The sequence below is a fragment of the Pterocles gutturalis genome, unplaced genomic scaffold, assembly GCF_000699245.1.
Source record: "Pterocles gutturalis isolate BGI_N339 unplaced genomic scaffold, ASM69924v1 scaffold13474, whole genome shotgun sequence".
Taxonomy (NCBI): Eukaryota; Metazoa; Chordata; class Aves; order Pterocliformes; family Pteroclidae; genus Pterocles; species Pterocles gutturalis.
In genome coordinates this window covers 13,275-38,231 of record NW_010130878.1, presented here as the reverse complement: position 1 = coordinate 38,231, position 24,957 = coordinate 13,275, and the positions used below count along the sequence as shown (strand labels likewise).

General features: G+C 41.5%; 1 protein-coding gene across 1 annotated transcript in view; it reads right to left on the bottom strand.

The window, feature by feature from the left end:
* The window catches only part of LOC104466845 (guanine nucleotide exchange factor DBS-like), a gene marked incomplete at its 5' end in the record, with an annotated part of 38,065 nt that overhangs the window by 8,249 nt on the left and 4,859 nt on the right, over nt 1-24,957 (bottom strand). Inside the window, 9 exons of the mRNA XM_010080398.1 lie at nt 3,634-3,729; nt 7,733-7,842; nt 10,963-11,035; nt 14,211-14,289; nt 14,611-14,703; nt 16,062-16,283; nt 18,805-18,930; nt 21,509-21,601; nt 22,076-22,168. Of these exons, the coding sequence (XP_010078700.1) occupies nt 3,634-3,729; nt 7,733-7,842; nt 10,963-11,035; nt 14,211-14,289; nt 14,611-14,703; nt 16,062-16,283; nt 18,805-18,930; nt 21,509-21,601; nt 22,076-22,168 (985 nt within the window). The remainder of the gene's footprint in view (nt 1-3,633; nt 3,730-7,732; nt 7,843-10,962; nt 11,036-14,210; nt 14,290-14,610; nt 14,704-16,061; nt 16,284-18,804; nt 18,931-21,508; nt 21,602-22,075; nt 22,169-24,957) is intronic.

The window sequence follows — 24,957 nt, the reverse complement described above, 5'->3', positions numbered from 1 at the left end:
CACTAAGTACAGCTACAAAACACAGAGATGAGCATGACGGTTAGGATGGTGTGTGCGTCTATAGATGAGGTTTGAATTATTTTAGACACTGAACCACTTATTCTGTGATGACTGACCTGAAATACACTGAAAAACAAACAGGAATGGTTTGGAGTTCATATTTGTCATTTCTAGAAGTTAACTGTGTGAATGCCTGAAAGCGTTCTCTGAGCCTCCATTCTTACTGGTGCAAATCAGCTTGGAGAAAGTGAAGGCAACCGAGTTTTGTGGGGTTTTTTTGTTTACTCCAGTTAGGATCCTGCCTTTTCTCAAAGTCTGCTCAGGAATGAAGACACAACTTCCTCAGATTTCCCTGTGAGATGCAGGTAGTATTTTTGACTCGAAATATTTCATAAACAGATCAGAGGTATAAATGGTCTAACTATCCCCTAGCTCCAGAGAGCACATGATGCTTCAAAACACGTTGAGGTCTTACGGAGCTCCTAAGAGATTGTGCCTGCACATCTACAAGCACATCAGTGCACCTCTTGTACCTACCAACTACAGCAGCACCACTTGGGAGAAAAAGTTGCTTGCTTACAAAGATTTCAGGATTCACTTTTTAGTCTCTTCTGCTGAAACCACCACATGTGCTGTGTTACTCAAGTGAGTATTTCCATGGAGACACGAGTAAAGCTATTCACATGCTTCATATCTCAATTTCAGTAAGATATTTGAACACTTAACTCTACCAGGACACAACCTCAGTTGAAAATGGTATTAAAAATGGCTTTAAATATTCTGTTGAAGCTTTTCAGATTTGTCAACAACTATTTGTGATTTTCATGTTTTGATTTTTTTTTTAAAAAAACAAATAAATATTTAGGTAAAAACTAAGTGGTTGGTTCTATTTTCACTGAAAAATTTCCTAGCATAGGTGAAGGGTTATATCACACAAAACTCTTTGTAGCACATGTTTATATGCTTTGCTGAATCTCAGCCCAGACATTCCCAGATGGTGCCTGTGATTCAGAGGGACTTTCCTGTTCCAATTGTCTCCTTTCTCTTATCCCCCCCCTCCCACCCCCCATGGTTAAATGGCATGTAAAATAAGTTTCAGGTGATTTTAAATTTCAGGTTTAAATGTCCTGTGCAGAACTATACTACTGTGAAGATTTCCTTGACAGGGATCTTAAAATTCTCTTTCCCATTCCTCATCTTCTCATTTCCTTATTTTAGTGCATAGTCACAGAACATTTGTCTTTGTTTTTTCCATATGTCTGCCTAGTGTCTCTTTCACTGTATGTTTCCAGTGGATCAGAAATTAGCGGGACTGGTTGAACTGCAATTCCTATAATATTTTATTATGCCAAAACATAAGGAAACCATATTTGGTCCCTAAAATCTCAGGGCAATTTTAACTGTCAATTGGCTACCATGAAAAGACCCTGAATTCTGTGTCTGCCAATGCAGTTCCTTATCGATTTGCTCCTAACAGCACACACATTCCTGCACCTCCTTATTCACACCTCCTAAAAGGCTGAAGAAAAATGAGAGGTGAAACTCTGCTCTCAGTGATAGTTACAATGCAATGACTCCACGTTTAGGCTGCTGTAACTGCCCTTATTAAAATACAAAGAAAATTTCCCTTTGTAACTATGGTGTTGGGCTACATTTACACCACATCATGCAGCTCTTAGAGACCCTGTGCCAACTCCAAGGAACATGAGCTTGGCTCTGCAAACCAGGCCAGCTAATGCCGACCCAAGGAGGGGAGATGCAGGTTGCTATGGGCTGTGGGCTTCCACACACTTTGGTGCCAGTTCTGGGATGGCTGCCTTGGGGCTTTCTGCACTGACAGAGTGCAGGATGGTAAAGTTTCTCCTCCAGACATCGGCATTTCTTTGGCCAAAACTCCAAGGTGCATATATACAACATTTTCTACCCCATAACATCCAGCCTGGGCAGACAGTTCAGCAAAGCTTTGAGCATCCACACTCCCCTGACAGTTGGTATCTCTCATGCAATCATGTTTTCTCCCTAGTTAGTCTTGTTATTACATTGTTTAAGCCTTTGCTTTTATGTGTTCTAGACATGAACAGACACAGCAAGTCTGAACCAAAGTATGCTCAGCATGCCATCTCCTGCCATGGCCAGTAACAAATCCTTAGACAAAGGGGTCAAGAGCAGGACAAGCTTATTGCAGTAACTCCCCTGTTACCTTCTCACAGCTTCCAATCTGCCTTACCAGCCAGTCCGTACAGTGCTCACACAGCTTTGCCCACAGAAACGACCACACTGCAAATCATCCAGCCTGGCTGCCAGCTGGTTTCCTCCAGGCCAGGACCAGGTTAGTGACTGAACAGCACCACAAAGCGAAATGGGATGTTGTGGAATGGAGGTGTTGCACAGGAATCGCAAGCAACCAGACCCAGTAAGTCTTTGAGCTGAAAGTACCTACAGCTTAGGGGGGGATGAACTCTTCTGAACTGTGCTTTGCTGTCTGGAACATGGGATGACTGAATAAAATGCAAGACATTTCACATGACAAGAAAAATTCAGATAAAAGAGCAAAAAGAGGCCCAAAACTGCAGACGCAAACTCACCTGAATTACAGCATTACCCTCCATTTGTGAAATATGTGTTTTGTAATTGATTTCCCCAAGTCACAGGACTGAAAACCACTCCCTTTTTTCTATTCAGAACATTGAACTGGTTTGTCCATCTTGGCTCTTACTACCAAGTGCAGCCTTAACCCTGGCAGCCAGAATCTTACGGCTGTGCTGGCTCTTGGTGTATTCTCGTACTTTAGGACATTGTAACTTAATGCTTCTGTATTTCTCTTTTTAATCTTTCATCTTGCTGCTTCCTCCTTTGATGCTCACCCTCTCCATCACTGCACACTAACTTTTTGTCTCACAGAAGAAATATAATTTATCAGAACAGCAGAAAAGCCATATAATAACAATCTAAAGAGTAATTACATTATCTTTTCAGAAAGTGATTGTAAATAGTCATTCAATTTCATTTTTGTTCATATTTCTTTCTTTCCTCTGAATTCTCTTCCTTGTGCAGCCATCACAGGAACATGCAATGCTCTCTACTCACGGATATTGTCTTCTAAACATTTATGCACAGAGACTCAGAACATACCATTTTACAGTGCCACAACTTTAAGTAGAAACTCTGGTTTCCCAGTGTAACCGCTAGGCTATGGCTGAGCAACACTTGAAAAACAAAGAGGTCCAACCAATGGAAAATTTAACGCATGAAAACCTCATATAGCACAACACAGAGATGATACTCTTCCCTTCAAGCTTGTAAACTGCTAAAAGAAGTTAGGTTGGTGGTTTAAAACATGTTCAAACTTTGGCCCATGAGAAAAACTAAATAAACGTTATTTACACTGTGCACCAGTAAAAGATCCAACCAGTCAGCTCTAAAGTTGCCTTGCCAGCACTGCCATGGGAGCAAGTTTTGGTAACAGCGTCTTTGAGAAGAGGAGCCATATGTGTGCATCAGACAGGAGCGTTTTGGTGAGATGCGGCAGCACTTTAGGAAATAGTGATGGATGGCACTATGGGATGGAGAGAACATCGTGGGAGTGCAGGAGACAGATGGCCAGAGACCAAATGCTGCATGGGGTGATTTTACCTTTGGGTGGAGCTCTGCGGTTGGAAAGACCTTGCAATGTGAATCGCTTTCTAGCAAGCGCTGTGCGCTCAAGGTTAAGGCTGGTGGAAGCATCAACTAGGAGAGAGAGGGAGAGGGAAAAGAAATAAGGAAGGAAGGGTCAGCTGTTCAGCTTATGGGAAAGGAAAGGTTAGCACTGGATGACAACTTAAAAAAAATAAAAGTTTTGATTAAGTTCAAGCCTGAGCAAGAGCTAATCAATTAGAAAGGTGACATGAGGTCAGGGTGATTAAACCAGCTCAGCCAAACAGAGCCCCTGGGTTGAGTTTGGCTCGCTGAGTTTTAATGGAGAACAACAACAAAACAAAACCAAAGAAAAACAGGTGAAGGGATGTAGCTCTCATCAAAGGAAAATACAGTTCAGCAGCAAGCTCATTAAAAAGGATCTAGTGCCTTTCACTATGAAAACACATCACTGTGGTTAGGGAAAAGTAAGAGAAGCCACCTTGCAGTGCAGGACACGTACAGACAGCCAGCGCTGCGAGCAGTCCCACTTCTGCTCTCCAGTACTAGCACTGAAGAGTGCCACCATCAGCCCTGTGGCTGATAGACTCCCAGCCTTACCTGCTGAAGTCTTTCTAACAGCCTCCAAAGCTGGCATACGCTCATGCATTTGATCTCACGATTTGCTAGGATGTAAGGAGTGCCATGCCAGCAAAGCTTACATGCCAGGCTCCTACGTGAATAAACCAGCCATGCTGCCTGATAGTCGCCTTTATAGAGATAAGTCACAGATGGATCTAGGTCCCGAGACTCTGAGTTTGAAAGATTCGCAGTTACTTGCATTGCAGGAAAGAGGTGGACCTAGATCAAGCCCCCAGATCCATGAACTGGCATTCCAGCCAAATTCTGCATCTGCCCCTTTCTTTGTGTGAGCAGGGAGCACACACAACGCTTACAGCACAGGATCAGGAGAAAAGCAATGTGTTGTCTGCCTGGTTCTGTGCCTTAGGATTTCACCACTGGCTTTCTCCTCCTCTGGCTTTCATACACTGCCAAGTGAAAATCATTAGAGGCACAAATGAAGACCAGAAGTACAAAGGGAACATGAAGAGACAGTGAATCCACACTGATGGACAAGCAACAGACAGACAAGCTGTGCTTCCAAAGGAAAGCGCATCCCATCACTTCCCAATTTGCAGCCAAGACAGTCCAGGACTCAAGGTGCCTGCATGCGTCGGTGGTTGTAAGATGAACAGATTTTAATAATACAGAAGTATGATGTCGGTGTGGTTCAGCTCCTTCTATCCAGTGGCCTGATGCCAGCTTCAGGCCAGGCAGGTGCATCTGGTGAGGAACTGCTACCGAGCAGCAGTTTCAGCTGTGGGGTTGCCCACAGGTGCACTGGGAAGCATTGGACTTTCAGACTGCCTGTGTTGGCCTAAGAGCCGTTCCCTACCATGGCTGCTCCCACTGCCAGGCAATCTTTGTAAAGATACTGTAGCTTATAAAGAATCCAGAAACTGGCATATAAAATATATTTACTTTTTGTTTACGTAGAGCAAAAAAAGTCATAGTATTTGATTATCACAGAGTCATGCAGCAAGTACAACAGTGCATGTGTAGAGGGGGAAGGTTTAGGTACTAGTTCTTCAGCTATGAAATTATACCACCTCACTGACAGACCCCTTGGGATTTCACAAACCCCCACAGCTTCCCAGCACCAGCCAGTCATTAGAGACTCATGCTCTCTAAAGACATGTTGTCCTCACTTATTTCAAACTTTTTCCTTCATTCTGCATGTATAACAAATAACCCCAGAAACGATTTCCAAACACAAGAAGGAGAAGGTCCTGATGGGCAACAGGTTGAACATGAGCCCACAATACATACTCGTGGCAAAGGCGGCCACCAGCATCCTGGGCTGCATTAGGCAGAGCCTTGCCAGCAGGTCTGGGGAGGTGATGCTTCCCCTCTACTCAGCACAAGGGAGACAAAGCTGCAGTGCTGGGACCTGTTCTGGGCTCCCCAGTACAAGAGAGGCATGGACAGAGTGAATGCAGTGAATGGCCATGAAGATGATTAAGAGATTGTGGTAGCAGGAGGATAGAGTGGGAGAGCTGGGGTTGTCCAGCTTGGAGAAGAAAAGGCTCAGGGGGGATCTTATCAATGTATATAAATTCCTGATGGGAGCGAGTAAAGAAGATTCAGCCAGACACTTGTCAGTGGAGCCCAGTGACAGGATGAGAGGCAATGGGCACAAATTGACATATGGGACATTCCATTTAAAAATAGTTAAAAAGTTTTTTTACTGTGGTGGTTAAAGACAGGGACAGCATTCCCAAGGCGGTTGTGGAGTCTCCACCCTTGGAGATATTCGGAACCCAACTGAACACGACCCTGAACAACCTGCTCCAATTGACCCTGCTTCCAGCTGCGTGGTTAGACTGCATGGTCTCGAGAGGTTCCTGCAGGTATCCCAGATATCTTCATTCAAGTAAGTGAACCTAACAGTCAGGTCCACACAAAATACTGGTTTTGACGTAGATAAGTCAATCACAGGCACTTATCCATAAGAATAATGAAACTGAATTAAGTTGCCAATAGTGTCCTCTCCCTGTACTATAGAAATAAAACATTTTAAAATAATCTGCGTTCAGATGAACTGCATAGATATTGGGACTACTACAGTCAGTAGGTGGCACAGAAGAGCCAGTTTTGGCAGAGCACCGGCCCACGCTGAGTGCTGCGGACCAGCACAGCACCATCCATCCCTCCGCACGCAGGACCTGCCTGGACCTCTCCAAGCCGTGCTCAGCCCCGGCAGAGTCCCAGCTAGAGACGCCTCCCAGGGACACAAATTAAGGTTTCGGTGGGACAGCTGGAGCCGGACAGCCCTTCCGCTGGCTCCCTGCCCAGTGTGTCGCAGCGCAGGACACACACAGACGCCCCGGACCCCCCCAGGAGCAGGGACCCGCTGCTCAGCTCACGGCAGGGGACGGGGGGCTCTCGGCTGAGCCGGCAGGAGTCAGAGCCAGAGCCCTGAGAACTGGGCATGGGAAAGCAGAAGAATGAAAATCAGCATATAGGGTGATCCCAGTTCCCACACTCCTGTGTAAATTGGACCAGTTAAAAAACACCAGTAATTTTCCTGGATTTTTTTTTTTAATCGGGTTTATGAATTTCAAATGAAAGGCTGCTTTTCAACTTTTTAAAATTTAAAAATAATATTTTTAAAAAGATACATTTTTACTGAAATAGGTTAATTAATAAAATTTGATTTTTTTTATGAAGTATCCATAACTTTCTCCCTAGAATTAAAACTAATTTAAATGAAAAAAAACTTCTGGTGTATAGCCTATTTTTTCCAAGAAAAAAATATTCAGCATTTTTTTACCATCTCTATTTATAAAGGGGCCTGCTGTTACTTTTAAGTCTGATGTGGACATCAATCTCTTCTTTTAAGACCTCACAACATTTTTTTTAATATTATTTGAAAAGTCATTGCTTTTACATTTCAAAATACAACCTAAAAGAGAAACTGATGTCGAAAGATCTTCTGTTCCTGCTACTGCCAGATGACATCCAGTTTCCTTTTAGTGTTCATTTTAACCTACATTGTACAGAATACACCTATCGTATTTATGGCCCCAAATAACAGAAGGACTTTCAGTGAGTGCATGTGTGTTTATTTACTATACACTAGAGGGGAGGCTATACACACAGGAGGCAAAAAAAATCTCTTCCAAATAAAGGAAGGAAATTTGTTAGCATAGTTCACTGATAAAATTAAATATGGAAACCAACTTAGCAAGGATATAGAAGGTTAAAATACACATACTATCCCCCCCTCAATTCTATTTCTAAAAAACACAAGTTGTATAAAGAGTGCTGTAATGCATCAAAACTCAGACTTAAAAAATCCTAAACTGGGAACAGTTTTTCGTGTTCAAGAAATTTCACGGCACACAGTCACTCAGCTTTGTAGCATTGTTGGGGTGGTTTTTGATGTTGGGTTTAAACAACATACATTTAAACTGTCCTCAAACAGTAGAAACGAGTGTGCAAAAATAAAAATATTACCCTTTGGAAGGAAAAATCTCTGCGTCAGAACTCCTACCTCTCTTTTGTCTGCCGCTGGGACTGGAATTCCTGTTTTTATTGTTAGATGCTTCCACATTTGATGTCTCAGATTTGTTTTCGTATATACTTGATGACTTCCGCCCATACCTTTGGACAAAAGAAATACCAAAATAGTCCTGCTTAATACCTAACTGAGCACTAAACATTTTTTCTTACCCTCAGATATGGAAGCCTAAGGAATAAAAGGCAGGTTTTAAAATTGTGTGTGCTATAAATTCTGCATCTGTGTAGGCAGGTATGGTGGATAAAGCCCTTCTAGCCCCTGCCTCCTTTCCACACCACAGTAAGGGATGTCCTTAGTGAGAGCTGAGAAGGCAAAAACAGAGGAACAAACTGGTTAAGTCTGCACAAGCTCTTTCTGCAAATCCAACAGATTTGGAAGGAAGGCGTAGGAAACCAAGTTAGAGAAGAAGAGCCCAGTTTTCCATCCTTTGCAGCATATTTGATTCCTGGATGGTCTTGTAGAGGTCATACCATGCAAAGTGGAACATATGGATTCCACTGGCTCTTCTGCTCTTTGAAAACATGAAACCAAGTGGGATATCCCTGCCTACAGCTGAACCACAGATGAGAGGATCCATCTTGCCAGATTTGCACAGGTACCAGTTTGCTATCGGTAATGGGAATGACCCCCCGCCTCAGGTTTGTAGGGTATTTGAGCTGCAAGATTTTCTCATGGTTCTTATTGTTTTGCAAATGTCTCGTGGTTTAATGTCAGTGTTTGACTGTTATTCTTGCCAGACTGAATGTTCCACACATTTTATTATATCTGCACACTTGAAATGCTCTTTCCCAAAATGTTCATTATTAACACGTATGAGCAAATACATTGCTGTTTACAATTAATATATGAACCGTTATACTTAACGGTCTTGCTGTCAGAGAAGGTCCAAGGTATCACAAAAAAACTTAAAAACATTTGGAATACTAAAGAGCTGTGAATACCTTTTATAACTACAAGGCAGCCTGGGACTCATTGCTTTGTATTGGAACCTCTGACCTGTTTCTAGTGGAACCTTAACAGAGGTACCTCCTGTACTGAATCAAAATGTGATTTTGCAGCCTGATGTCAGGTACAAAATGGGGCTCAAAATAAATAGGGGAACAAATCCAAAGCACGCTCACATTTCCTTATTCTTTTTTCTCTGTTCCTTCCTGGCTAGGCTGAGATAACTGTGAAACACGCAGCTGACAGAGTTAAAGATTTACAGCTGTGAGAAAGACACCAAGAAAACACAGGACCTTGTCTGAAACACCATCTGCAGTAAAACTCCAAGTGTTTGTGTGTATCTAAGTGGACAGGATATTTTTACATGGATGTATGACTGAATCAGTCGTTTACAAGAGAGCAGATAGTTAAGCAGTTAGAACAATAGTCTATGTAAGTTTTGTATGTTTAAACAGATTAGAAAACAATACAAAGGGATCAGTTCATTATCACTGAAATGCAGCAGCCACCCCTTGGGAGAGATACAGCAGCAATAGATACCCCAGGGCATCTCATTTTCGGATTAAACACTGAAACTTTGGGGAAGAATTAACAGAGAGATAATTTATATAGATTGAACAGGATTTTCGGACACTCGATAACTGCCTGTATTAAGGACACTGTCTCTAAGTGTCTCTTTTCCAGACACCTCAGCTCCAGTCCTGAGTCAGCCCAGCCCTGCTTTATCTCATGGAATTGCACCACCAAGTGCTGCGATGGCATATAAACACGTAAAGGACAGAGTCTGTCATTCTAGGATTGGATGGATATGGTGCAGGGAAGGGAGTGTCCTGCGAACAGATTTCCCAAATGTCACAGTACAGGTTTGACAATTCCCAATAAGCAGGAGAGTTACTGTTACACGTGGGCAGCCCAGGAGAGGGTGTCTATTCGTTAGATAAAACCTCAGTAATTAATTAGCCTTCAACCACTGGCAGCGCACTGATTTTGCTGGTTGCTCTTTAGCTATTCCTGTCTATCACTGGCATATTTATAGCGCCTTTCACAGCTGGGGCTGCTTAGTCACGTCAGTCATAAACACAGACTATGCCCATGTGCGTGGCTGTCACAAAGTCTAGCTTCTTCCTCCCTCTCTTTGCTTCCACTCAGCACCCCAGAACAGGCTGCAGAAGAGGTTCCACAGCCTGAGAATTCTGGATCCACTATTTCACACCAGCCTCTGCAAACCCACCTCGTGCTGCAGTTCCCCTGTCCTTGCTTCTCTCTGAGACACATATTACAGGGGATCAAGGTGGCCTCAGTTTATAAGGGCCAATAGGACATTCTGTTCCATTCCTGAAAGCCCAGGGCTTCGTTCTTTCATGAAGACTTATCATATTCTTCCCGACCCTATAATTACCCAGAATTTGGAGCAGAGGCATCTAACCTCTCCTTCTCTGGCAGAGCGAGGACAACAAGCACTTCATTTTTCCTTTGGTTTAATCCACCCTAGGACAAATAGCTAATCACATGGCCTTTCTTCCTGGAATTAGTTTTTGTTTGACATATTTTGTCTATAATTTCTGCTCAGAAAATTCTCAGTTTAAGGGCCTTATAAGAGGGACATACATCTGGATTGATTGGAAACATTAGTGTGATTCCATTTCATATTTCACTGGAATAATTTTCTCCTATCCCCAAGGTGGTTTTGCTGTAAAATTTTCACCCTTAAATCTTCTCAGCTTAAACCTTAAACAAAGCAAGTGTAACCAAGCCTGGAGAAAATACGGTTGAGGATCAACAACACTGCATCTGTTTAAAATTTTTTGCATTGAGTTGTACAACTCTCAAAGGCTGGCTGTGTTACCCAGGATCTCTTGGGTTTGTTGCTGCTGCTAAAATTTTACAGTGATATCCCATGCAAACGTGCATTAAACTTTCCCAGCAATTGGGTCATTACAAAAATTTGCTGACAGCTCCATTTAACAGCTTGGAAATATTCCAATACATTTTGTCTAAGCTTGAGTTAATCTGGAGGATATGGTTCTTCTGCAAAATCAAATTATCATCTTTGAAATTAATTCTGTATTGTGATTTTTAATTTCCTCATGAGCAAAACCTTTATCTGCATTTACATGTCTTTAAAGAATTTGAAGACAATCAAGTAAGTTTGTACCCAGGAAGCTAAACACAGAAAACTAAGAATTTATGTACTGCAAAAGCACGAAGGCAAGACAGAACACGGCCGTGCTGTGCTATGCTGTGATAGCTGTGGTTACCTGCTCAAATTAGAGGAATCCATTGGTGCATGGTATACACTCTCGGTGATTCTTTGGTGCAGTTGACTTGCTTCTGTTAAAGAAAAAGTAAAAAAAAAAAAAAATTGCTCCAAATTGTATAAGTTGCTTCCTTGTTTGCACAGAAGATGGGAGAGAGAGAAAAAGAGGAGAGATTTTGCCTGCTACTGCAATCAAAATGGAATCCTTGTACTTGAAGAGAAAGGCATATGGTGGTGTTCAGCCTGAAAACTCAGCTCACCCAAACAGCAATTCTACCCATATTTTTTTCAGAGCAGAAGAAACCTTCTCTTTCCTCTGTACCTCTTCCTAGCTCACTGCACAACATGGATCTAGGAAATGGACATATTGGCATTTTTCCCAGCGTACGAGTTCTGTGGCTCACAGCTTTTTCTGTATTTAGCAACACATGTACATCAGTCCTTTAGCACACACAGCCTTCTAGGAGAATATATCCCCATCCCTCTGAAGAATGCTTTTGCTCAGCATTCTGGACAAACAGCAATAATAAACTGTTGTTCAGATGCCATTTGTTCACTCTTTTTGCATAGCTGCGAGATAGCAACTAACTCATTTGTACCTATGTTCAGTAACTGCTGAGAAAGATGGTAAAAAAGATGCTGACAACCCAGTTTTCAGGGCCAGGACAGTCGGACACTGAGACGTGAGGAAGCAGTGGAAGGAGCTGTTTTCAAACTCTCAGATTGCTGAGATCCTGGGGCTACTTCACTCTAGAAGATGAAGCTGCTGTCAATGACAGGAGAGCAGACAAAGGGCCAGGGGCAGCACTGGAAGATTAAAGTCTATTGTGGGTGGGAATGCTGGGAGAAAGGCACACTCTGGGGGGTAGTTGGAAGCTGCCCAAACCATTTTTGGTTTTGGCAACTGCATCACAGCCTTGTGTGAATCCCTTAAACTCCATCTGTAATTCCTTTGCCTGCAAGAGGCAATTATGCTCTTTGGGATCAAGGTGTTAGCCAAAGCCTTGTTAGCATTCCACGCTCACTGCAGCATACAACAGGAGGTGTATATACACTAAGTGTTTGGACACTAATGACCCATATGTTCAACTATTTATCACATAGCTTTGGCCACCTCTTTTGCCCTTTACTCACTCATTCATCTCAGCTGGTTCCTTCCAACATTCCAACCCCCTGTGCAACTCCTAACAACAGTCATTAAAAACAGCCCAGACAAACAAACGCATCCCTCTTCCTTCTCTCGTTACAACGCACAGTTGGAGAAATATCCAGTCTTGGATTAAGTATGAATTAAGGCCTCCTCTTTTATGAGTCATTAGAAATAGAAACAACTGTTTAAAACCACAGGACAAAGCATCTGCTTCCTGCCATCAGTATTGTAATAAGGGCTTTGATTCATGTGATCATCTGGGAAAAGGCAATGGGAATAGTTGCAATAGCATAAAAGACACAATTTCTGCCCTCTGACTGCTGCTCTGCTGGATTCACAATGAAGGAAAGCCTGACTTTGTTCACAGAGTAGGATGAAAGTCATCCTTGGATGTTCTCAAGACCAGACTGGATAAAGCCTTGAGTAATCTGCCTTGACCAATAATTAACTGCTTTGAGCAGGATGTTGGACTACGATGTCCTGAGGTCCCTTGAAACCTGAAATATTCTGGGACCCTGTGATCTAAAGACAAAACAATAAAGAATATCAAAATATACATGTTTTGATTCCTGAATAGTTTTTTTTCTGGAAAATGCATAGTAACTCTAGCATATAGGTCTTGTGCGCTACAAAGATTTTACAAATGCTCATCTGGGTGACATACAAGCTTCATTTTCTTAGCCTAGAAACACACATGGAGAATTAGCACTCTATCCTATTAAACATATACAGTTTCTCCATAAGTTACTCTTCTCTTCTGTGGTAGCCTAAGTAAAGCCAGCTTTTATACTTCAGAAGTAAATATTACAAACTATATCAGAGTCCATAGATCAAGTCCTGAAACTGCACTGATAAGAATCTTGAGATCTTTCCTCAGCAGTTCCCGCTGAATCGACCACAGTGAAATTCAGAATACAAAGGAGAAAGGGTGAAGACAAGACTAGTAACAAAAGACCTGAGTAGTAAGGATTGTAAATAAGGTTATGGGTTGGATTAAATTTCTGAGGCTAATGCGCGTTGTTGTTTCCCTCCACTTAAGGAGGTTGTAAGAACCCATTGTCTTCGTGAAACATACAATTAAAATAAAGGTGACCTCTAAAGTTAAAGCACAGGCACAGGTTTCCACCAAACACAAAGTCTTCTTAAGAACCTGAAGGATGTGGGTGGAGAGGCTTTGCTGGCATTGCTTTAAAGAGAGGTCTGTGTATGAAAGAAGCAGAAAATGACAGGTCAAGGTGAGAAGCAATGCCAGGGCCCAGGAAAAGTCTATGTTGGACACTGATCTTTCTTCCTTTTTTTTTTTTTTTTTTCCCCTAAGCCTGAAAAAATGTTTTTTAGGACTCTGTAGGTTCTTGTTAATAAACAGAATAGTATCTCAGATGGCTTTCATCACAATGTTCTCTCACTGTCTGGAGTAGCCTAACTGAATTTTGTCTGTCTTGGGTTCGATATCTTATATAAAAAATATAGGTCATTCATGTGTGGAGCACGTCACAAATCACCTCCATAGTGACATCTCTGTGAGACAGGGAAATGTCATTAATCATGTTTTACAGGGAGGTCACTAAGATAAACAGATGAGATAACTGACTGACATTTAAACATATGGCAGGGGACTAGATTTAAAAAAAAAAAAAAAAAGCCCTCAGAAACCCAGCAAAGCAAAACAAACAATAGGACGGAGAGGAAGAGTTGCTGTGTCTGGTTGTGTATGTGGAAGGAGATCTTTTGTGTCAGTTCTTGTGAGGAGGCACAGAGTGCAGACTGGGACCCCATCTCCTCACACCCTGATGTAAACTGATGATTTCAGGGTTGCAGCTAGAGAGGGAAAACAGCAGAAAATCATGCTCCTCAGACCAACTGTGAGTGGAATTATTATTCACACTGTTTCTAAAGTTCTCAGAAATTTTCTTTGATCAGGTCAAGGGTTTAAATCCCAGCAATGCTGCAACCACCCAACTGATCCTGGCGTGGAAGATATGTTCTTGCTGATTTCAGTTGTGGTACTGGACGCCACTGGAACTCATCCCAGCTCCGTGTTGTCACATGCAGCTACAGAAGGAAGGCAACACGACCACCTTTTGCTCTGTGTGTCCTACCTCTACATGCTTCCAGTTGTCCTGTCAGGACTTTGCGAATCTCTGAAATCCAGGTGTTTTTCAGCTCAACAGAAGATGCCTGAGAACACAAGAGGAAAAGGCAAAACAGATCTAGTTAAAGCATGCTGCCAATGTCCTTGATTTTCTGTCCAATGTTCCAAGTAATTTTCCACTGCTTTTTTTCCTCTTTTACCCAAACTCATGACCATTTTCACAATGATAAATTGGTAACTTCAGTGCCAACACAACAATGAATCTTCCAAAGGCTATTATTTCTTGAGTGTACAGGATAAAGAAGGTCATGAAACTGAAAACTTTCTTAAAAACGATTCAATTGAAAGGAAGTATAGTCCTTGGGGGGGGAGGAAAAAAAAAAAAAAAAAAAAAGGACTGTTGTTACCTGAATGATATAGACCTCTTCTCTGCCATTATACCAGATCTCAAACTTCTTGTTATCTCCTTTTACGTTTTCTGTAATGCCCACAGTGCTCATCTGTTTCAAAATAGAAAAGAAAAAGCTGGTATCTGGAAAATATCAATAGTCTTTAAAATCTTTATCCTCTGAGAAGCATTTTTAACGGGCTGCATTCACTTCTGCACCTTAGGGAGTCATTAAAAACAAAATTCAGAACATGTTATTTCTCAACATCTAATTTATCATTCATCTTTTTGATTGTTACAGGAAAAATTTTTTTAAAATTAAGTTCTCAAAAGTAACACAAGCTAATGTCTGATCGTGAGTTTCTCCTCTTTGCTTTTTTCACTTGACCTGTGAGTCAGTTTTCAATGCTATCCTGGCTCTTGTCCACCTATACAATTTTTCAGTGTGAGGAAGAAGGTATTTTCAACTTGCCATCACTGACCTTTTGAGGTGGGAGAGGAAGAGGGATACAACAGGGCTTTGTGAGATTTAACAACTCATCTGCAAATCCAGGCAACACAAATAATTTGATATAGTTTCAGGAAAATTAAAAAAAAAAAAAAAAAAGTGAGCAAGGAGCTAAGTGCCTAAATAGGCAAGACAAACAAGGAACTGAAGAAAATAATTCTAGATTTCTTAAATGATAGATTCTTGACCACAATTTTCAAGTCCAGCTGATACTATACTTGTCAGCTTCCCACCTTCTTCCTATATTTGTTCATCCTCCTTGTTCTGATTTGACTCAGCATTAGATCTGAAGATTTAAACAGCTTTGTTTTTTCCTGCTATCTCCACAGAAAGAAACTTCAAATGTTTATGTGAATTGGTTCACTCCTTGACCCAGGTTCTATTGCAATTCCTGTAACTGCAGCATTACACTTGATGACCCATGTTAGTTGTCTGAAGTCACAAGTGTCACACCAATGTGCATAAAGGGAAAAATTGGCCTACTTGTGAATCTCATCTTAATAGAAAATGTCCTGACTCATATCTGGAAATGTCACTCTTGCAAACAAAAGGGCACTTCTGCTGCACTGTGATTCACCTGTAGCTAGTATCGCCACAGAATGTATCTGTTCAACGCATGTCAATGGTAACACTGGCAATAGAATTGAATTTGGAGGATGTTTAAAGGCAGAACAGTGAGAGATGCAGGTCCATTCAGTCTTGCTTCTCTTTATGGGACTCTGGGCAACAACAGACAAGGTGTCTCTGTGTATCAAGCTGCAAAAACAAGGTTCACATCTGGAGTTGCAGGACATACAGCTGGGTCTGTCTGCAGATCAAAACTAAATGGGAGCTTTAATCTACTCAGGGGTGCAAGATAGCTCCAGACATGTGTACCTTTGTCAAGTCTCCACATGGAAACATGCCCTTGTTGTGAGAACACCAGATTTATTTCTCTCCCCCACCATTACCATATTTATTACCTTTAACGAATTTTTAAAGCTGTATGAAGCTGTCTTCTCATGGCCATCTGTATTTTCCTCCCGTTTCTTGCAGAAAAGTAGCATCTTTGTATAAAGGAAGAGGTGTCTCTGCATCGGTTTGAATCTAGCCAAGTCCTTCACCTTGTTGTGCCCCTTCTTGTGGTCAGTCCACACATTGAAGGAACCTTGCATCAACAGCTTGCCAAGCTCACTGACGTCCCCCTGGCAAGCAAGGAAAAGAGAGAGCCTACATCATGTTCAACCCAGGGTAATTCCAGGCACAGTTCTTCCCCTTAGCAGTGTTTAAGCTTCCAGGCAGAGGCATGTGCCTAGGCATCCTGTGTCTTGGAGAGTGGACATGTTACAGCTGGAATCCTGCCTGCACATGTCTCCTTGCTAAACCTGCGTGGGTTTTTTTCATATAGCCATTAACCCATTGATTTCCATGTCCGTAATTCCCAGTTTGTCTCCCCATTCATAGTTAGGGTCTAAGGTCTGTCTCAGGACCTCCTTGGATCTGACACACAGGCTGTCCCCTCTCATGCCCTCAGAGGAAGCATCTTCTGTTTCAAGACTCCTGGCTCTCAGGCAGTATGAAAGGCCAGTGCAGTCCAGATATCCAGGCAAAGGCTTTGGCTCTGAGAGATCTAGATTCAGTTTCTGCTTTGCTACAAACAGCTTCTATCCCTGGGTAAAACTCTGAAGGACACTTAGATGAATGAAGACACAGCTTGGTGCCTAGAGGTATGTAGGTGTGTAATTCCCTCCCATTGCAAAATAGTCTTTAAAAGCTTTGTCAGTAGTTTCTCAGCTCACCATCTGCAAACTATGCAATGCTACACAGCCTTGGGCAAAGAGGGAGTAAATGCACCAAGGAGCCACCAAAGAACCTGAAGGAGAGTGAAACTAAGCAGGAACCAAACCTTTCTAAGTTAAAGCCCTTATCTGAGGACCACTGATGGGGAAATACTTCAACTGATATAAATATTTGTCACAGATGTCACCAGCACAAACATTTATAGCACAGTCCAGTACTGAAGAGTGTAGTAATCTGTGGATAGAGAACACGGCAACATCTATATAATAATGGGCTTCAACAAGTGATGACAAACCTAATTATCCTAGCAGCAAGTTCTTCTAGCAGTGCTTTGTATAATAAGTTGAGGAAATAAGCTCAGTGCATTGTTAAAGTACTTATTTTCAACATTTGTACTTTCTGTTGATTATAAGGTGAAGATGTTGGCTCCAAGCGGGAATGTCTGATTTCTTAAACTACAGATTGCAGCCTCTTCTCCCCTCATTCCCCATCCTCTACCCTAGATCCAGCTACAAAAACAGGGTTTGATTAGGTACTTTTCCACTCCGTATCAGGGTATTACTAGACTCTCCAAATCATTCAGAAAAACTCAGTCATTTATATGTCTCTCAACTCTAATATATAGAGTTTGATTTTTTATCTGTGCATACAGGACTGTGTGTGTTTGTATTTATATGTGCATGCAGGTGTAAACTACAAGCCTGTGAAAAGCATATATGCTTTACATAAGTTTGTCAGGTTTGGGAGACCTAAGTTACGATTAGGACCTGTGGGGTTTCTCTGACCCACAGGCACTACAGCTGATCCATGCGTTTACTGATATAACAAGGTGGCCACTGCTTCACATTCAACTCAGTGCAGGTACTGCAGGACAAGGACTCATTCTCATTTCAAATGGAATGCACAACCCCCAGGAGCATCTCCAACTGTGTACAGCAGTGGATCTATGACATACAGCTGAGCAAGAAGTTAAATTCATTTATAAAACAATGCTGACAGAAGGCATGGTTTCCTCAGCTACCAGATGCAGATACAGTTACACAAAAGACAGAACTATAGAAATAAAACTCCTGACGCCACTCCATCCTGCAAAACTCTTCAGAATAAAAAACCAGAATAACTCTTCGGACCCAGACAGTCAGTATAGACCCCAGCAGCTTCTTGGGAAGCCACATTCTGCACAAAATACTGTTTTTCTGGTGTCCAGACTAAACCTTATTACTCTTATTTAATAATTCTTTGAACTCAGCTTCTGAGTACCTTTTTTTTTTCTTGACATCTTCACCCTGAAGCTATTTAAAAATGGGAAACCACATCACCCTCACTCCTCATTTTGTCAGGCGTGTTTCTCCTTTATGAGTCAATCCCTTCAACTTCTCACTTAAGGGCTCATTTTATGTAGGCAACATTAGTTCTTGAAAGTCATATGACTTCAGTGGAGCTTCAGCAGAGAGATATATACATTTGTGGCCTTTGATTTGTACTGCGGTTGCTATTTCACATTTCAGACAATGACTTTGCCAGTCACTGGGATGGATCCTATTACTCACTTTAAATGGAAGCCAAGTTTTCCCCCCTAAGTGCAAAAGATCTGGAAACACTTGAGTTATGTTCAGCAAACTGAATTTCAGCAAATTTCTTAAGTTATATCTGTCACACTTGCTACCTCTCATCTCTGGATGGGTTTTGGGTGTGATTGCTCAGGACTGCATTTGTCCCACTTCCTTCCCACATTCACACCCCCGCCTCCACATGACGGGTATATTGACGCATTTTTTTGGTCACCACAACATGCCGCTGAGTGGCATCCTTCAAGAATGTGGCACAGGCTCCTGCAAAGTACACCAGCCATGGGCACAGCATGATCAATTTTGAGAGGAACATTGGATGGCTCAAGACCAGAATAAGAGAAACAGCAAATAGTACCTCATATCCCGTGATGGCTATCTGGTGCATGGAGTCATTTACTGATTTGATGATATCAAGCACTGTGGCCAGGGCTTCTTCCAGTTCAGCGGTACCCTCTGAATTCTTGCTGCACTTCAGCATTTCCTGATTTAAAAAAAAAAACTACTTGAAATCTTCTTATACCAGAAGCCACCACAAGACGATCCTCCCTGAAATTTGTACTGCATAGGCAAAGTAGCAGAATTATAGGAAAAAAAAAAAGAAAAGGAAAAACCCACCAAACAGGATGTTCACCAGGACTGAGCTAATTGAGGATGTACATTTTGACCTTCTGGACATTTTCAAGTGCTATGAGTTCATTTAAGATGAGACATGACCATTCTGACATATTTACAATGAACTTTTTGCATGCCACAGAATTACATCCAGGGTTTTTTTACTCCACATCTGTTAGAAAAGCAGCTCAATCTTTATATAATGATTTCAGGTGTTAGAGAATTCAACATTTCCCTTTGAAATTTGTTCCACAAGGTACTTATTACCACTGTTAAAAATATAAATTAATTTCTAGTCTGAATTTGGCAGGTTTGACATTCCACTCATCAGATCTTAGCAAGTTCTTGTCAGATAAAGAAATTCTGCATGGGAAGAAGTCACTTTCTGTGTAGATGCTTGTAGACTTGTGGTCAAATCAGCTCACAAATCTCTTTTCCTTAAATTAAATGAGACTTCTTTAATCTCTAAGACAGGTTTTTCAGCTGTGGTTTTTTGTTTGTTTGGGGTTTTTTTGGGGGGTGTGGGGGAATAGGCCAGATTACTATAAATCTTCCCTGTCTCTTATTCTCTACCTCTGTACTACAATCTACAGATCTGTGTTTGCAAATTTGAAAACTTTTTTTGAGATAGTTCTGAAGAACAATGCTGACCTCTAGTAAAAATTCATGAAACATTATATTTTGCTTGAATAAGGGAAGTTATTCCATCCTCTAACCCTTGAAGAAGGAACAAGAGGCAAAGTTCTGGACAGGTTAAGAAGCATGTGCCCAAAGCAAAGAAATAAACCAAACCTTTTGAGGGCTCAATTTCTGTAATCACTTCTCATACGGAGATCCTATTTAGAGTTCCAAATATTTAGGGCCAGGGCTTAGAAGGTAAAGGCAGGATGCATTTCTATAGTACCTGCTGCACAATTTCTAGGATGAGGATGGATCCCTGCTCTCTATATAGCGGGTATGTTGCTATATAATATTAGCTAAACTGATTGAAACCAGTGGGCTACAAAAATTGTGACTCAGATTTTAAAACTAGTCTGCCATCACTCAAGGCACTTCTTAGGCACTTGTTTGCTACCAATCTTGCACTGACTCCCATTTTCCTACCCTTTTAAATGCAGCTGCTGCCAGAGAAAGAGTGCACCATCTTCATAGATCTCAACCCCTGAGAAAGTAAAGGTCTGTGCCAAAGCGTTGTTGCTAAGTAGAAAACTGGTCTGACCAGCTTCAACCCCAATGGCTGCAACCTGTTTTGCCTGAGAATTTTACTCCTTGATCTAATCTTGGTTTTATTTACAGTCATATTTCAAATTAAAAGTAGGGTCTGGTCTTGGTCTTCTGAAGACCTTGACTTTTTTTCCCTTGTCACAGAACAGTTTCAAAAAATAGAGCCAAATTTATTTCTGGATACATTGATGTAAATCTACTGGAATCAGTGAAGTTGCATCTTTGTTAATATCCCTCTTCAAGATTTGGATTCTACAGTTTTGTGTAAAGTCAATAAGCAGATCACAGGAATAACGCTCAAGTGAATGGCCAGCCAGATCCTCACATGACTTAGACTGGCACAGTTTGACCAGTGCCGAGGTAGCTATTAGCAAGTAAAACTGCAGCCTAAAATCTTCATTGCAAATTTCACACTAAATTTAATGACAGTACACCACACTACATTAAGTCTGAGGCTTGAGAACAGCATGTAGTTCACCTTCATGACCTTCCCACAAGGAAAGTCAGTAAATATTATTTTTAAGAATTGAGGAGATGAAGACAGAAATGTAAGCCATCATCTTCAAAAAATGTCATTGGTTTGTGAGCATGTTTCCTGTTGCCCAGTAACGACTAGAATTTCAAGCATGGACCACTCACAGTTCCAACCAAATCAAGGGGGAAGTGCACATATTCATCCCGTGGAAAAGTTATGTGGAGTTTGTTCCTAGCTGGGTCTTTAAAACATAAGCACCAAAAGGGAGTGGCTCCTTCTTAAAGATTGTGTCACAACCATGGGAAAATATCAGGTTCAGAGACCTGAAAGAGTTGTGTTAAACAGGGACAGATGTCAGAGACAGGATTTAAAGCATCAGCTCCTCTTTTCAAACTTTAAGGACATATACTGATCCAATAAAGTTAAATTCAATTTCTGTTTAAAGAGAAAAAAAAATAGGACAATAACATACTTACTATATAAGATATCTTACTTTATATATATAGCAGTGTGTATATATAATATATATAAAAAGTATTACTGCTAAGTAATAGCAGTACTTATTCTGAAATAGAAATCCTTTCTTTGTCTGTTTGTTACCATTTTACAACTTTGCATTAAAAAGTATTTGTTGAAGTGAGAGAGGCTTTATTTCCAGGTAGTCCTTCAGAAAATAATACTGATATGTAATTCTGTAAGTAAAACAAGCTATGCATTGGAATTCTTTGCACCGTCTTGGACAACTTACCTTTAACAGTAACTGGTACTTGGTGATTCTCTGGACTGGCTTTAAGAGATAAGCATCTAGTGAGAGTTTATGATCCAATTTACGTTGACATTCCTGTAAGAGACAATAGGAAAGAAAAATACAATTGTTCCTTGAAGCACAGGCAAGATAAGAAGAACATTATCATTTGGTAATCTGAAGATTATGTCTCTGAATTAATTGAGAGAAATTTGTTCTATCTGCATAAGAGTTTCTAGGTACTTATGCCACAGTGAAATATAGCTAAACAAGAGCTAATGTTTAGGTTCAACTTTGTGCTGAAATCTGGCATGCACTGCTCATGAGATTGCTGAGGTTTGCAAAGACGCCAGCACTTTGGTTTGGGTATAGACTAAAGAGTCATGCTCCAGCCCAGGAAATCTACTTGCTGGTCTACCTGCCTAGTCTCCTGCAGATTGCACCTTGACACATGCTGAGCACCTGCCAGCAATGTAAGAAGCATGCAGAAAAGTCTGTATATTTCTCTAAGTTTTCTAGAGAAAGAAGAGATACAGAAAGAAAACAAGTTAGTCTGCAACGGAATTTCACCTGAAAAAAGATGCTGTCTCCACACTGTCTCCAGAGAGCTTCAGACCTTGGCTTGTTCTGACAGTATTTTTCATATATTTGGAGGTCCTCTTTCTGCAAAAAAAGGGAAGTTTAGGTAAGGCAGGAAAAAAGAAGCCACAGAGCATCTACCTTGAGTCACACTAGTACATGAAGTAATTAATTCATGGTGGTAATTTCATATGTAAAAAAATATACCGAAGCTACCAAACTTGCTTTTTATTCCTGTAGAGTTAAATATACCTGAAAGCGGGATTTTTTTTCCTCTCACTTTTGCACACAGCAAAGAGACTGTAGACTGGAAGACATATTATCTAATTACAAAACTGTTATCTTACAGAGAGGGGAATGGATGGCTTGAAAACAACAACAAAAAAAATAGAAATGTAAATTTTGTTAACAGTACTGGCACAGTCTAATTGGTAATAATACCACTTAGCCAAGGTTTATATGTTCAAAACACTTTGAAAATAGTGTTGGCTCTCACTAGCACAAGGATGAGTTAAAAAATAGCAAGTTTGTCTTGTTGATGTCCCAGGCCAAGCAGGGGGTAGAGCTTAACCTCTGTCCTATCCAAATTAGCAGTGGGAGGAGCACTTGACCTCTATTTACCTTTGACTACACACCAGGTGCTCTCACTGAAGTCCCTGGCAAAAACCTTCACCAACTTCAGTGCAAACAGAGGCAGGCTCTATAAGAGCCCAGAGAGGCATATTTTGAGCTACGTGGGTGGATACAGACAGACGGGTGTTTCTCCACCAGGTTCTTGGCTCACTAACTGCACACTCAGTTGGCACAGAAGCCCTGCAGCCTGTGACCACGGAGCGGAGCGGTGCTATCCGGATTCCGGGGCAGGGCTAGCTCTGTCTGACCAGCTGAGAGCTTCCCATCTTTGTCTGCACCTATCCTGCTGGATGTGACCTCAGGGAATCAAAGGCAGTGCCAAAAATAAATCTCAGGAATTCCTGGCTTTCAGCCCACCAGACAGTGCCTCGGTGCAGGAAAAGCATTTTCTTCTGTATAGAGTTACTAGAAGAAATCAGTGTTGCTGCTGTCTTCATCTATGGACCTGTACTGGCATCACCTGGAAAAATCAGCTGTGAAAGCAGAGCTATGCCATGCGACGCCTCACTGTGTGAAGGCTTATGCAATACAAAAAGCTCCATTGCAACTCAATAGATCATTAATGGTGCTGTTTCAAAATAAGCGCAGAGTTTTCTTCACACAAATAGAATTGTTTGTACATGTTGCCTTGGAGAGAAGTTAGCAGGGGGTAAAACCCACAAACCTAGAAGTAATAACAAAGTGTAATCAAGAATTACAATTTGTTCCTGGCCCACAGAAACCTAATTGGACTGAGCAAGAAGAACAGAGATAGTGACAGTCAAGAAAACTATTACAGATAAAAGAAAAGTACCAGTTGAAATTTAAACAAAAGGTACAATAACCAACAGTTTATCAGTAATTTGTCACAGGAGAACCATCCTCTGCCAATGCAATTGATTGCTGCCTAAATCAGTGACACCTGCTCAGGCAGATTCTTACATCTTTAAAAACAGCTTTAAATGTTGTAATAGTGTGAGGAATAGGACATTTCTGGTGAAATTACTAGGATCAGGCTCTAAAATGCCAAGAAATTATTAATTGCCTAATTACTCAAATTCCCATCAAAATGTTCCATACATTCTATATTTTCATATCCAGAGGTTCTGACTTCTTGCTGGTACTTTTACACCACGCTTATCTCTGCTGTAATGCTTTTCCTTGCCACAGTGATTTGCATCCTGAGATATTCGAAAGCTTTCATGCATGTGACATATATGCACAGTTCTAATTATCTTTGTTGACTGATGATTTATGAATAAATTTTCCTTCAGATTAGAATTTAGCCCTTTGAACCCAGTTTACAGGTTCATGGTCAACTGCTATGTTCCTTTCACAGACAGCTTCCTTTTCTAAACGCTTCTCTCTCCCTGAATGACAAAATGCCCCAACTGCTGGCTCCTATTAAATTATTCTCTTTTTCCAAGGTTAGGAACATGAATAAGTAAACAGTGGTAACCCGCAGTGAGTCACTCCTGCCAGGCACCTCACCTGGCATATGTTGGTAAGCAGTCTGACACACCCTTTGTTTTTTTTTTGCTTGGTAAGCTTTCCTTCTTCCAAGCCCTATGTTTAGCAGACCATCCCCTCTTTGAGCATCTGTGCAGCCCTTGCCACACAGAGCTTTAAGCAAGGTTAAGCATCTTGGTGATGGTATAATAGCTGCCATGTGGGCACAGCTGAGCTGGCTTACTTGGAATTTAGTTCATATGAAGATCATGCCCTAACAAGGTCAGGCAAATTGGGAGGGAGGACAAGAGCAGCATTTCTGGCTCATCTTCCACCTGATTCAGCTACTGGGTTCTAGGACAGAAGCCAAAGAGAAGAAAAAGGCTGGGACTCCACAGACTTTTTCTGCCATCACCTGAGAAGAAGGGTTCACATCCACAGCGACAGCTGTGGCACTGGTGGAGATGGGAGAGTGTGTGGGGGTGTAGCAGGGGAATGGAGGGACCAGGGTGTCCCCCTGCAGCTCTCAGGACACTCTCAAGCAGCTGTGGAATCGGGGCTGAAAAGCCACAGTGTGATCAGACAAGGTAATATTTTTCAAGCATTAATCTAAAAATCAGTCTGTTTCTAATCACAGGCGTACCACAATGTTGTGGCAGGATGGTAAGCCCCACACAAAGCAGGAGACACAGAGAAGTGAATCTGCAACAATGTGAGTTTCCTCCCAGAACTCGGCATCACCTCGAACAGCAGCCGTTTCGGTTTCCCCCGTGCCAAAGCAAGCACAGTCGTAACTCATGGGGCAAGCCAGA